The sequence below is a fragment of the Ascaphus truei genome, chromosome 3, assembly GCF_040206685.1.
Source record: "Ascaphus truei isolate aAscTru1 chromosome 3, aAscTru1.hap1, whole genome shotgun sequence".
Lineage (NCBI taxonomy): Eukaryota > Metazoa > Chordata > Amphibia > Anura > Ascaphidae > Ascaphus > Ascaphus truei.
In genome coordinates this window covers 367,195,536-367,210,357 of record NC_134485.1, presented here as the reverse complement: position 1 = coordinate 367,210,357, position 14,822 = coordinate 367,195,536, and the positions used below count along the sequence as shown (strand labels likewise).

General features: G+C 39.8%; 1 protein-coding gene across 1 annotated transcript in view; it reads left to right on the top strand.

The window, feature by feature from the left end:
- B3GLCT (beta 3-glucosyltransferase) overlaps positions 1-14,822 on the top strand; it is a 417,163-nt gene that overhangs the window by 236,235 nt on the left and 166,106 nt on the right. The window contains exons 6-7 of the mRNA XM_075592151.1: positions 13,230-13,341; positions 14,242-14,378. Of these exons, the coding sequence (XP_075448266.1) occupies positions 13,230-13,341; positions 14,242-14,378 (249 nt within the window). The remainder of the gene's footprint in view (positions 1-13,229; positions 13,342-14,241; positions 14,379-14,822) is intronic.

Below are 14,822 nucleotides of genomic sequence, written 5' to 3'. Positions count from 1 at the left end.
AGTTGCAGCCAAGTTCTCAGGACAGGGCCAAGTTCTGAGAACACGGCCACGTTCTGAGGAATGGTCCTACTTGCTCCAGGATTAGTCCAGTGAGGCAACCGGCGGGTGCTTGGCATAGAGGTGACGGACGGAGCAGCCCGGCTAGGCGGAGGATAAGTGTTGGCAGTAAGTTATTGCCTACAAGTTCTCAGAGCAAGTTCTGAGAATTGGAAGGCGCTGAAACCAGCGGGGAGAACGCGGTGGCTCTCCCGAAAAGAGTACTGTGTGTTCCTTGACCTGGAGCGGACAGGGTAAGCCTTCCTGAAGCAGACACCCTGCACCTAGTTGAGGCTAGTGTCTCCCCCCAGTCACCCAGATGGTATGTATTCTTGTATTTGTTCATCTTTTGTGTGTCTGCGGGCTTCCCCTGAATAAACCCCATTTTATTCAATAATGTTGTGCTCCCTAGTGAATTGACCCCAGACGGTAAAAGATGTTAAAAGTACTGGTCTCCCGTAACACACAAACTTTCTTATTCAAAATGATTGCATAAACATGTGATAAAGGCAAATCCTTTGTTATCTAATATTGTACTAAAACATAAACGGTAGGAAAAATTGTTTATTTCCCCAAGTAAATAAAAACTGAAATCATATCTGAAATTAATATATGTTATAGGCTTATCTAACGGTTACAGACCAGATTAAAGTGTGAGACCACTTTAATTTTGATTTTGAAATGCAAAACTAAATTGTGGAAGAAAAGGTTCCTGCCCTGGAGAACTTGCAATCTAGAAGACAGAAGGAGTACATGCAGTGTATAGTTATAGGGCATGGTCAAGAGGTTATATTTACAGGTATATGCAGTGGGTTGTGAAGTTATGTAGCTATTAATAAGACAAGCTTGCAAAAGACAAATAAAGAAAAAAAAGGAGCTTTGTGGATAATTAGAGGAAGTTACGTAGTTCCAAAGTTGTACAGTGTATGAAAAGCCCCTTCTCGATATAATAATCAGGAATCCGGTTTCCAGTTGAAATCAGCATTCTTTATTTCTTCAATCAGATTTCAGCAGGGATACAGCATACTATATGCGTCCGCTCAGTTTAAGGTATCTGATGGTAGATTATTAGATGCTTCTATTCGATGTAACAAGCATCTTTAGGAGGTAGAAGCTAGTAACGTATGATTAACATTGCTCCCTTCTTTTACGCTCAGGACAAAGAGATATAAATCACTCACTGGTCTTAGCTAACTAGACTAAATTACATACTTGTTTCTCACAAGCTAAAACACAGACAACAATGAATCCTTCTGTAGTATTCATGTATATTGAAAAACAGACCAAGACACCGAACAGGTCACCTGTCAGAATATAAATTAGAGCATATAGCATCAGGAGAATACAATGTGTGGGAAACTGGGCAAAGCAAGTCTTATCTCTAACATATACATCCTGCCACTCTGTTTCAATTTACCTCTAATACTAATACAATGCCACTAGCTTAAAGCTGCCCGTAAGAACCACCTATAAGGAAACATTTTAACCTATTGTGTGCTGAATATATATATATATATATATATATATATATATATATATACACACACACACACACTAATTGCTATCTTACGTAATATTGAAAATATATAGATATACAATAATATATATCATACTGTACCATGGTAAAAAGAGAGGTGTGGTGACACATTGGGGATATAGAAGTCAGCCTTAGTTATTTAAAAAAAATATATATATATATTAAAAAAAAAATTGCCTATTTTTCTTATACATTTGGGGGAAAAAATAATAGGTAATTAGCCAATTAACTTTTATGAGGTTGTGGGGTTATGTTTAAGGGAGTATACTGTCAATGTAATCTCATAATACTTTCTGTGAGTGTTTGAGGTTGGGAAAAGCCTTGGTGTAAGGAGTAACTATCCTGATTATTACCAATATTCCACATTGACATGTATTCTAGTCACATAATAGGGCACAATGCCACTTCTGCCCCAACACCAACTCCTTCACATAAGAAGCAGGTATCCGAAACATACCAACCTTCTTTATTCCCTCTCTACCTTATGTTTCCACTTACCCTTCCTTATAGAATGTAAGCTCCTTGGGACAGGGCCCTCCTTACCTACTGTAATAATGTGTCAGGGTCTCCTAGACATTCTGCTCCTAGCCATAGTTCCTTTTCTTGTCCACCGGTGTGCTGCTGCTTTCTGTCTGCTCTGGAGTTTGTCTGTCTGTCTCCTTGTTGCTCCTGTTCTCTGTCCTTATAGTTCCTGGTTCCTGTTGGGTTTTGCCTTTGCTTTGTGTCAGACTCCATGCCTATGCTTCTGCCGCAGCTTGTTCCTGTTCCTGTACCAGTCCTGTTCTGTATTGGAGTCCTATTCATATTAAAGGCCCTTGCTATTTAATTAGATTGCCCCAGTCTGTTTCCTGCTAGCAAGTCCCAGACCTGTTCTTGCTCCCCTGCCCAGTTCCTGCTGTCCTGCTCCTGCTTGCACCAACCCATGTTTGCCCACGACAATCCTGCTTGCTGCCTGCCACCGACCTCAGCCTGTGACCCCAACAATGTTTGCTTGCTCCCGCTGTTCTGGCCACCGAGGTCCTATCTGCTCCTGGAGTCTCCCTCGTGACATAATGTATGTTATTGTTTGTGCTGCGCTACGGAATATGTTGGCACGTATATAAATAAATGATAATAATATCGATGGGGATAGACAAATCTTCAAATCAATAGTATCTTTATTGCACATAGCAGGTAATCAGCATATTTCTTTGTGCAGAAACTGCTCTGAGACGAGTCTGGCATAGCTTCCTTTTACCCCTTCTACAGTATAACCAACATTTTTCAAGACATACAGTACTATGGCTTGCATTATTTTTACACATATTACTGACATGCCCACTCATTTACCACCCATAAACCGCATTGTCTGTAAGATTTAATTTATTTTAGGATTGTATTCTTGCAAAAATGTAATCCCAATTTGTTTCTTGTAGTTTTTTTTGTTCGTTTACAAAAATCTGCTTTCTAAAATTGATTAGTTGATGGTACCACATATTATGTTTTTTGATCACTGTTCTAAGGTACGATGATGGTGAGCTCAACGGCAGGGAGTGGTTACCAATTGCTCAAGCAGGCGGAACTGGATAGAGCTAGATCTGTGGCCATAGAGACGGACTGTGCATCACATAGTTGATGATGGACTGAGTTGACCGACAAACAGTACAATGGATGAGGTAGAAGTGAAGGTCAGGCAGGCTGAGGTCAGGGCAGGCTGCAGACAGGATAACTGTAATTAAACAGTACGGGGTCAGGCCGGACAGAGGTCACGAGCGTAGGCAGGCAGAACATCAGGCAGCAAGCAAGTCGGATGAAAAGAATATGCTCTGATAGCAAGGCTTGATGCAGAGAGCAAAACCACATTCATCTGACAACAAGGAAGTGGAAGTTGTCATCTTATAAAAGGAAGCCAGGGTGAGCGTTCACGAGGATAATTGACAACATGTGTGAGCAGTGAGCAGTAGAGCTCAAAAGTATGCTTCGGCAGTGGAGCGATCTAGTTTTTCTGCTTTTCCATTTGCAAAAGTAGTTTGACTTCCACAATCTCATACAGTATATGTGATTGTTTAGAGGAAATTCCTTTGAACATTTTGTTTATATACAGTACTGTAGGTTTACCTCCACTGCAAATTTATATCCATTGCAAATTTTTATGCACAAAGTCTTTACATTTTCATCAATTCAATCATAAACATCTTTTATTATAAATGTAGATTTTTAAATCTAAACGTACTCCATATTCTCTTCTATTCGCTCGAGCGTCCAAAAAAGGCAATAACGCGCTAAATTAACTGCCCAGTCATGCGTTTCATCCCACTATGTTTCAGTCACATTTTATTGCTTATTTCTGGCTATAATCTTCATTTAAAACGTGTAAAAATGATTTGAATGGCCCATCAGCCAATGCTCATTTCGTATCATGCCTAATCTGTAGCTTTAGTGTTTTACAGTAAAATTAATTGATTCTTAACAACAAAGCTGTAATGTTCAGTGAAAGAGACCTCTTGCTTAAAAACTTAAAGATCTTACTCCTGGATTATTGTCTCCTTGACTTGCTTTCAAAAGAAATCATGTATTTATTCATTTTCAGTTTTTGCTGTGAAATCACACCCTAGTTCTCAGCTCTTCACACTATTATCTATCGATAGAGAATTACAAGCATTAAGCAAGCTGTCAGAGCAAAAGCACTAAACCTGTACTTTGCATACAGTAGGAACAGCAATTTACTCTATAGTTTTTTTTAAATGTACCCTGCACACAGTAACTGTCTAGCATCAATATTGTGCTGTCCGCTTCATTTGCTGTTGTCTCTGTTTCTCTGTTAATCTGTAGAATTGGACACACAAGTCTTGTGAGAAGGTCAACTCTACCAACTCCAATAACCAAGTCGAGTGATATTTAGTTTTCCTCTTTTGTAAAAGTTTTTTTCGTAAATGTTAATGTTTTTGTCCCCTACTGTACATGTTGGGCCTGTACATCTCTGAATACTGTATCACTGTTTCCATAGGATTCAGTGGCACTGTTGGTGTAGTACTGCTGCGCCAGCATTTATTCTAAAACTTCTCGGAGCCGTTGTCGTTGCATCTCCCGTATTCCGTATTTTGCCCATTGAGAACCATTAAAAAAAAATACATTGTTTGTCCATTTACAATATTACAATAAATAACTTGCCCCCCGTCTTTACCTTAGTGGCTAACCACTAAGGTAATGAAGACGTTAACCCCTCCTGCCACCCTTTACCCCCCTGTGAGGCTTTACCACCCACCCCGGGCAGCTACACCCTTCACATACCCCCTAACCCCCAGTGGTTAAGCACTAAGGTAATGAAGGGGGATAACTAATGTTTTGCTGTTGATTGTGAGGCTGCTTCTCTCTCGAAAACCTCTGAAAGATTTACACTGCAGGTTCCCATTCACAAGCAGGGACTACAGCAGAGTTTACCCTCCCTGGCCACTTTCTGTTTTTGGGGCCATGATCGCAACATATTCCACATCGCAGTACAATGTGGGGGTAAGGACAATAACAAAACATAAAATACATACAACCTAATAACATAATGAAACAATAGATAATGAGGTCCCTGCTCCAAAAAGCTTATAATCTAAAAGGAATGGGAGATTGATGACACAAAGATAGGTGGAGGTAATGACCACTCAACATGGTATTACGTACTGTAGTTGTAGGCTTTTCGTGAGGGTTCTGGGTAGGCCTCTTTAAAGAGGTGGGTTTTGAGGGAACTTTTGAAAGTGTGAGTCTTTTAACAATCTTCTTTTTTCTATTACTAATGTAGATATCTGTGTAGATTAAATACTGCAAAACCAGTGCTGCCTCATTTATGTGACTATCAACTGAAAACAAATTCAATTGTATATATAATATACATTTCATAGCAAAAGAACAATTGATCTCCTTGAAAATTCAGTGAGCTATACATGTTTAGCTCATGTATAAAATATGTATAAAAAAGTTCTTTATAAGAATGAAGAATCAACATGTTTATTTCAAGTGTATCGGTACAGTTTATCCTGTACTGGATTATTTGTATACTGTAACTACGTCTTGAAGCAGAAATCCCTCTTACACTTTTTTTTTCCCCGTTCAAATATCATTGGAAATGGGTGGTTATCCAGAGCTAACCCAAGTTATATCTCTATGGACCCCCAGAGATACATACCAGTTTAGTTTCTGGTCTTCTCCTGTTTCAGGAATTCAGACATGGCTACTAAATCTAGGGGTCCCACAGCACAACGCCGCAATGTCCTTGTTTGTGGCTTCCTATTGGACGGCTAGTTAAATGTTATAAGGAAACCATGGTACCCGTATCCAAATCAGTAATTATCTTAGGAGCGGAGGCTCCGGGAGCTAAAGAATAGTATTAGTTTGGTGAGATTGTGGCTATACATTTGGACATATAATGAAAAAGCTCTCCTAAGTCATTTTTTTTTTTTCATTTTGAGTATCACATTTTTTTTTATTTCTTTTATCACTTTCTCATTCATTTTTGTAAATAGTTGAAAACATCAATACAAACTTTAAAATTATGCAAAAAAACAGATTAGGGAGTTATTCGACTTTTCTTTTACTTGTCTTTCTATTTCGGACATCATGGTTGAGCTCCATGCAATCCCCAGATTTATTGAGGCACTAAATAAAACAAAATAAAAAAAATAAGAAGTTGGGGGATTGCTGCTTTAACCCTTTTGCTGCTGGAATTCTGCTTTCTTTCAGATTGTGTTCAACATTCCAAATGTTATCATCAATAGAAAAAAAGAACTAAAACAGCATGACGTTCCCTTTACATCAGAAGGGCCCCTGATGTGTCATCCCTTATGACATACAATGAACTGCATAAGAGCAACCTAAGGGTTAAATGAAAATCTAGATCTCTATACACCTATCTGTCTCTTACGTTCTGCTCCAGGATGTCTTCTGTGTACCCTTTTTGTATCTAAAGCCCTCTCCCGCTTAAAACCTCCCACTGACTGCCCCATACCTCTGGAATGCCCTTACCTTCAATATCCGACTAGAAGCCTCTCTCTCCACTTTTAAGACCCACCTTAAAACACACTTTTTTTAATGAAGCATATGAGTTTGCTGTCACTATACATCTCATATGCATTGACATTGGCCCCTTGCAGACACACTTACCAGAACTCCGTCTCAGAACATTCTCCCTACTTACCACTTAGATTGTAAGCTTTTCGGGGAAGTGTTACTTTTATGTTTTAAAGCACTTGTTCCCATTTTGTGTTATATTATTGTGTCACGTGTATTACTGCTGTGAAGCGCTATGTACATGGATTGTGCTATATAAATAAAGCTATACTGTACATACACCTCACAGAAGTTCTCAAAATCTGGATTCAGAGTGACATATTACGTACCCGTAATATATGTCATATGTTAAATCCATTGATGCTCTTAGGGAAAGGGAAAGAAAACCAGATACGTCAAAGTATTTTTAAATGGATTTTTACATGTTTCTGTGTTTTCATTTGCCAGCAGTCCATTGCATTGCTAAATTGAATGGTGTGGAGTGATATTCAATCTTTTTTTGCTCATTGCTGGAGTACAAAGATGTATTTTCTGCCATTTTTATTAATTCCGAGATGTGCAGGATAAGGGAGATATAAGACAGAGGTAGAACCCATACTAAAGTTCACATTACAATACTCACTGACCTTTCCAGGAAAGGCATTAAAAATGATTTAAAATACTTCTACAGTTCAACGTACCCTACAGTGTACTGTACCTTTTTTTATTACTTCACCTTTTTTACATGGGCTGTAGTTTACATTAACATGCAAATTATATAGCCACGTCTGCACTTTATTTTATGTATAAAGTATGCTTGGCATAAGTAGCTCCTCTAAGTCATTTACCATAGCTGTGCTAATAACCTATCAAGTACAGTATGTATTGTTCATGAAATTGGTGTCTATGCAGAGGACTGGTTACCTCTCAATGATCCATGCACAAGGTTTGTCTGAATGAAGACCGCATGCTGTTACTTTTTATAGGTTTTGTTGTCCTGAAACGAACAAAATAGTTGTGTAGTAATCTTACAATTGAGGGTTTTAGCATAAAGGAATTTGATGAAGCAACCGCTGTTCTTTTACAGCCATAACTCTTGTTGCATTCGGTAGGTTTAATAGAAGCTGTAGATACATTTATTTATTTATAAAATATTTTACCAGGAAGTAATACATTGAGAGTTACCTCTCGTTTTCAAGTATGTCCTGGGCACAGAGTTAAGACAAATAATACATGGTTACAAATACAGTTACATAATGAGCGGGGTATACATTATATACAAGACATTGCATGCGCAGTTAAAGATAATATATATTATGGGCGTATGAATCAGTTACAGACCAGATTAAAATGTGTGACAGCCTTAGATTTGAAAGAACTTAGACTGGTGGTGGATGTGAGAGTCTCTGGTAGGTTGTTCCAGGTTTGGGGTGCACGGTAAGAAAAAGGAGGAGCGTCCGGATACTTTGTTGAGCCTTGGGACCATGAACAGTCTTTTGGAGTCTGATCTCAGGTGATAGGTGCTGAATGTGGTAGGGGCGAGGAGCTTGTTCAGGAAGCTGGGTAGATTGCCCATAAAGAATTTAAAGGCAAGACAGGAAAGGTGAACTTTGGGCCTAGACTCGAGTGATGACCAATCTAGTTCTTTGAGCATTTCGCAGTGATGTGTGTTATAGTTGCATTGGAGAACAAAACGACAAATTGAATTGTAGAGGGTGTCAAGTTTGCTAAGGTGGGTTTGAGGTGCATATCAACAGGTAGTATTGATATATGTGCGTGCCTTAGTAAATCAGTTATATATAATTGTGTGTTTATTCTTACTGGAATTGGTTCCTGTGGGGGGTTATCCCGCTACACTGGGATCCCTCCCAGGTGGAGGCTCTGTACCAAGGATGAAAGAGATCAAGCCAGGCTCCCAGTGGCGGAGTATTAGGCCTCCTGCAAGCAAAACAGGTAATCAGTATGCGTAGTTCCCAGAGTCATAAGCAAAGGGGGCTACAATAGGAATTGTCTCAGCTCATTGAAACACACTAACTCTATTGTGGTATGTTACCACTTAATTTTCTTTCTTTGAGGGGAATGTTCAAGTATAAAATAAGATATTAGTGTTTCAGAAGCAAAAAAAGTCAACTTGAATATTTCAGTTGAGACATATTCAGTTATCTATTTCCTGCTTCATTAGAAGCAGTACAAATACTGCATACCTGCTCCTGATTTTACACTGTAGTATGTTTGTGCTGTTCCAAATGTGACAGTGAATTGGAAAATGTTACTGCACACACACATATATATATATTATATATATACACATATATAGATGTAGAGGTATCTGTACCATGTTAGCCGAGCTTAATAATCAAAAATGAATAGACAATACCGTTCTGTGGCTAACTAAATACTTTTATTTGTGCGAGTTTTCGAGATACACTGATCTTTTCTTCCGGCGGTGTTGCAATGAATGAAGCCAAAAAAGGGTTTTTGCTTTAAAACAGTGCATACTGGAATGTGATCTGTGATTGAAGCTTATCCCTTCTCCCAGTGCAGTATGCGTTTTATGACTTGAGGTGTTAAATGGTCCCTGAATGTAAGTGATGTAAGAGTGTATGTAAATATACATTTGTAAAGCGCCCACAGAGTATACCGCGCTTTACAAAAGGTGTGTGTGGAGTGGACGTGTATATAGTGGTGTGGGTAGGTGTAGAAATGTAAAAGGGTGTTGCATTACTATAAGTGTGTGTAGATAGACATGCAAAAGATGGGATCTCGTGAGCGGTCAAGTAGATGAGAAAAACATCAATAATAAAAAGAAAAAGAAAAAATATACCAACAAAAAGAAGTATAGAAAGTTTTCTAATATTAGAACTAATAGACAGGAGCAGGAAAATACATCTTCGGACATGGATGACATTCTTTTGTTTATAACACAATTCAATAGACATAGTTATCAAGTTCAACATATACTGCGTAAACATTGGGATCTTTTGCGGATGGATCACAGTCTAGAGAGGTTTGTTGAAAAGGACCCACGCTTTGTCTACAGACGAGCTAATACAATTGCTGCTGCTGTATCCCCTAGCATTGTCACCACTCCATTAGTGTCTACTCAGACATTTATTACTAAGGGTTCTTTTAGATGCGGGGGTTGCAAGATTTGTCATTTGATGATACCATCCTCCAGTTTTGCGGGCTCTAATTCAAACAAAACATTTCCAATTAAATCTTACATTAATTGTGATACAGTACACAATTTTTTATATATCTACTAACTTGTGGTTGTGGATTGAATTACTGTATGTAGGACAAACAACTAGAGCTCTCAAGACGAGAGTGATGGAACATCTGAGGATAATAAAGAAAAAAGATTGTTCCCACCCCGTATCAAAACATTTTACGGAATATAAATATGGGGGTGCAAGAAATATAACTGTTGGAGGCATTGGGAAGGTCACATTAAAAGAACGAGGAGGCAATAAACTCAATCTTCTGGACCACAGGGAGGCTTATTGGATCTTCATTTTGAGGACCCGCTCTCCCTGTGGTCTAAATATTGAGTGGAATCTCTGCCATTTCTTGAACTGATCTGTGGTTTTATTAAAGTACAATTATTACACTTGTCTAAGAGTAATTTTGCTGGGCCATATACTGTAGCTTTCCCTTTTTCTTTCATCTTATCAGTTCCGTTCTGTTCCTGGCTTGCTAGCCAAATCCCCTCGGCGTGACGCAGTCACGCTTCATCGGGTGCCTGCGCCCCCTGCGCGTGTGCCCGGAGCCCTGGTGTCCCGCGATGTGGGGGACGGCGGTGGGGGGTTCCGGGGGACCCGGCAGACCCGGAGAGGGGAGGGAGAAGTCCCGATCGGAGGACCGCTCCTCCGAGGCTTTGGCGCGCGCACGGGACCCCCCGGTGCGTGCCCGGTTACTGTCACGGCCGAGACCGGGTAAATGTAAGAATAAACTCGGCCTCGACAGTACCAAAATAATTTCAAGTTACAGTTAAATAATGAATATGGACTTAAAGTGCAGCCTATCCGCTTTAATTTGAGGGTATTCACATCCAAATTGGAGGAAGGGTTTAGGAATTACATCTCTTTAATATGTAGCCCCCTCTTTTTCAAGGAGCCAAAAATAATTGGACAATTGACTCAAAAGCTGTTTCAAGGACAGGTGTGGGCTATTTCTTCATTATTTCATCATCAATTAAGCAGGTAATAGGTCTGGAGTTGATTCCAGGTGTGGCATTCGCATTTGAATGCTGTTGCTGTAAACCAACAACATGGGGTCATAGGAGCTCTCAATGCAAGTGAATCAGGGCATGCTTAGGCTGCAAAAAAAAAAAAATCCATCAGAGAGATAGCAGAAAGATTAGAAGTGGCCAAATCAACAGTTTGGTGCATTCTGAGATAAAAAAGAACGCACTGCAACACAAAAAGGCCTGGACGTCCACAGAAGACAACAGTGGTGGATGATTATAGGATCATTTCCATGGTAAAGAAAAACCCCTTCACAACATCCAGCCAAGTGAAGAACACTCTCCAGGAGGTAGGTATATCATTATCCAAGTCTACCATAAAGAGAAAACTAACAAGAGCAAATACAGAGGGTTCACCACAAGGTGCAAACCATTCATAAGCCTCGAGAATGGAAAGGCCAGATTAGACTTTGTCAAACAATATCTAAAAACGCCAGCCCAGTTCTGGAACAGCATTCTTTGGACAGATGAAACTAAGATCAACCTGTACCAGAATGATGGGAAGAAGAAGTATGGAAAAGGCTTGGAACAGCTCATGATCCGAAGCATACCACATCATCTGTAAAACACGGTGGAGGCAGTGTGATGGCATGGGCATGCATGGCTTACAATGGCACTGGGTCACTAGTGTTTATTGATGATGTGACAGAAGACAGAAGCAGCCGGGTGAATTCTGAAGTATATAGAGATATATTGTCTGCTCAGATTCAGCCAAATTCAGCGAAGTTGATTGGACGGCGCTTCACTTTACAGATGGACAATGACCCAAAACATACTGCGAAAGCAACCCAGGAGTTTTTTAAGTCAAAGAAGTGGAATATTCTGCAATGGCCGAGTCAATCACCTGATCTCAACCCGATCAAGCATGCATTTCACTTGCTGAATACAAAACTTAAGGCTTAAAACTCACGAACAAACAACAACTGAAGACAGCTGCAGTAAAGGCCTGTCAAAGCATCACTAGTGAGGAAATGGGGATGTCTATGCGTTCCAGACTTCAGACTTCAAGCAGCCTGCAAAGGATTCTCGACAAAGTATTAAAAATGAACATTTTATTTATGATTGTGTTAATTTGTCCAATTACATTTGAGCCCCTGAAACAAGGGGACTGTGTATGAAAATGGTTGCAATTCCTAAACGTTTCATACGATATTTTTGTTCAACCACTTGAATTAAAGCTGAAAGTCTGCACTTCTATTGCATCTCGGTTGTTTCATTTCAAATCCTTTGTGGTGGCGTACAGAGCCAAAATTATGAAAATTGTGTCAGCGTTCAATTATTTCCGAACTTAACTGTGTGTGTATGTATGTGTGTGTATGTGTGTGTGTGTGTGTGTGTGTGTGTGTGTGTGTGTGTGTATATATATATATACACACATATTTTTGTTTCTGCTTATGTGGTGTTGATTGTGTACTATGGGGACCCCATAAAATTAGCTATGGGAGGATTACCATATGTGTTTGTATTTTGTCTGTTCTCATATGCCTTGCCCCAATAGATTAACAATATGGAGAGTAGATTTGCCGTATGTCTGTCCCTTCGTTTATGTGAAGGCTGCATTGGACAGGGCTGGGAGAGGGAGCCTATCGGGCAGGTTCACTGTTTTGGTAGTTGTTAATCTGCGCTGACGTCACTGCGGAGAGTCGGGGAGCAGTGCCTTGCCTGATTCGGCGTTCGGGGACATGCACGTGCTGGTGTGGGGTGTTTGTCTCGTCTGATGAGAGGGGGCGTGGTTTCTTCTGCCTCTGGTGGCTAGAAGAGGGGTGGGCATTGACGTCAGGGGGGGCGGTTCTCTGAAGGGAGGTCGTGGTGCTGTTGGGACACGCGCGCTCACGGAAGTGTGCACAGGCCCATGTTGACGTCATGCACACCCGTTTTTTTGCGTGTAATTTGATTAATGAAACTTCATTACACAGTATATAAGGGGGTCCCCAGTACACCGTGCCATACTCCTTGATAAAGCACCATGTTGTGTGAAACGTGTAGGACGGTTCACACCTCCTTCTTTGTAATGTTGGTTAGACAATAAATATTTTTCATTTTTTGCCACCTGTCTTCCTGGGCAGTGCGCTACTTTGTGCATTTTTTTTTGCATTTCTTGTTGCTGCTATCAAGCTTAATGACTTCTTAATGCGCCGGTACGTCAGGGCACTGATCTGGCGTTAACTCCTATTGACTTAAATGGGTATTAAAGCCAGATTGGGTGCAGTAACCCGTACTGACTCCTGACAAATCTGGGCCTTAGAGAGCTGTTTATTATGAGCGTTTTAATCTATATGTGAAAGTGAATGAACCTTGGAGAAAATAAATCTATAGATTCTGAAATGTTATTCTCCAAGTGGCTCCATGCAAATATCATCAGTTTTACTTACATCAAACAAATATTTTCTTTGGAAGTTTTGCAGATACCTATGGCAAAAATTCATCGTGGATTTTCTTTTGTGAAGAGGAGGCAACAGTAAGACTTCGAAAGCTATTGGAGACGCTGGAAAGATTTGACAAGTCTAAGGTACTTTATGTGTCTACTGTATGTTCAACTGAAGCAGGAATCATCATACGTGCATGATATCTTTTTTTAAGATGAGTGGCTTTGTTTTTCAGGAAAAAGGAATTATTTAAAAGGGCCCTTTAGACTATCAGCAATTCCACTAAGCTGGTTAAACCTAGACAATGCCCAACCTAATATCGGTGTCTTGCATTCTTGCCTTACTTCTCGCATCCATTATACCTCTTCTCCCTCATTTTCACCTCTATCCATGGCTGGTGGAGAAACTGCTTGTTGGTCTTGACAGAGAAGGTGATGAACAAAGCATTAAGAGTCTTCATTTCGGGGTCCACCTAGCAAAAGGCTTGCAATGAGTAGTCTCTGAGGGGCCTGATGTTTGCCCAGGCTCTGTTTGGGAGGGAAAAAGGTCCTGAAACATAATTCCCACTCTACTTTTTGCGCATAGGAAGTGAGGTATAGAATTACCGGCGTGAATGGAAACCTCCCAGTAGATGCATAAAGTGCAGCCAATTTAGCTTTGCAAAAAAATCTTAAGTTGTGTAACAAACTTCCTTAAAATAATATGTTCTAGCTTCTTTTCCACGTTCTGTAAATCATTGACAGCTACAGATGTAGCAGGCGTTATTGCACCCACTAATATCTTAGCTCCACCCCTTCTTTAGCCATGGCTAATGCATTTTAAATGGCGGTTACTCCCGCTTGTGCATTGTGTGTCTCCCACTGCAACATGCCAGTGGGATACATTTGTATACTGTATGTAAGGTGAATTTTTAACACTTTTCTGCATGAGGGTCTTGCAACTGCTGTCCATTGCGTTGCCAGCGCGCATCTCTGCAAAAGGGTAGGTTAGATCAAAAGCCGTTCTGGAAATGATATAAATATATGCACCTTTTTTTCTTGTAGAACTGGTTTTTAGGCAAAGCATTACATGACGAAGAATCTACAATAATTCACCATTATGCCTTTGCGGAAAACCCTTCAGTCTTTAAGTATCCGGATTTTGCTGCCGGATGGGCTCTGAGTATGCCACTTCTAAAAAGGTAATTCATTTTTATAATTGCATTCGTAACACATATTACTTTAAATTCTATCCCCACTAATTAAAATATCCTCCATATGTGATGATGACGACATACAGTATACTATGTGTCTGTATTCGCAGTAGTCTGATGCACCTCTCTTGCCAATGAACAAACATACCAAGCTAGCTAATGAAAAAATTGAACCAACGAGTTGGCATCAATGCTTGAGCTATTCAGTATCCGCACATTTTAAACCACTTCTGATGTATTCCTTGCATAAAACTGTTATTTTTATTATTTTTTTATGTATTGTTTTGACATGTGGCATGTAAAAAAAAAAGGAAGCGGGGAGGTGTCCTGATTTTTAGCTGATAACTGTCCCAATTTTAAATTTCTGTGAAAATAATTGGAAGTTTTGGAAATATCACTGTTATTAAAATGAGGAAAGTATTTTGAGAAAAT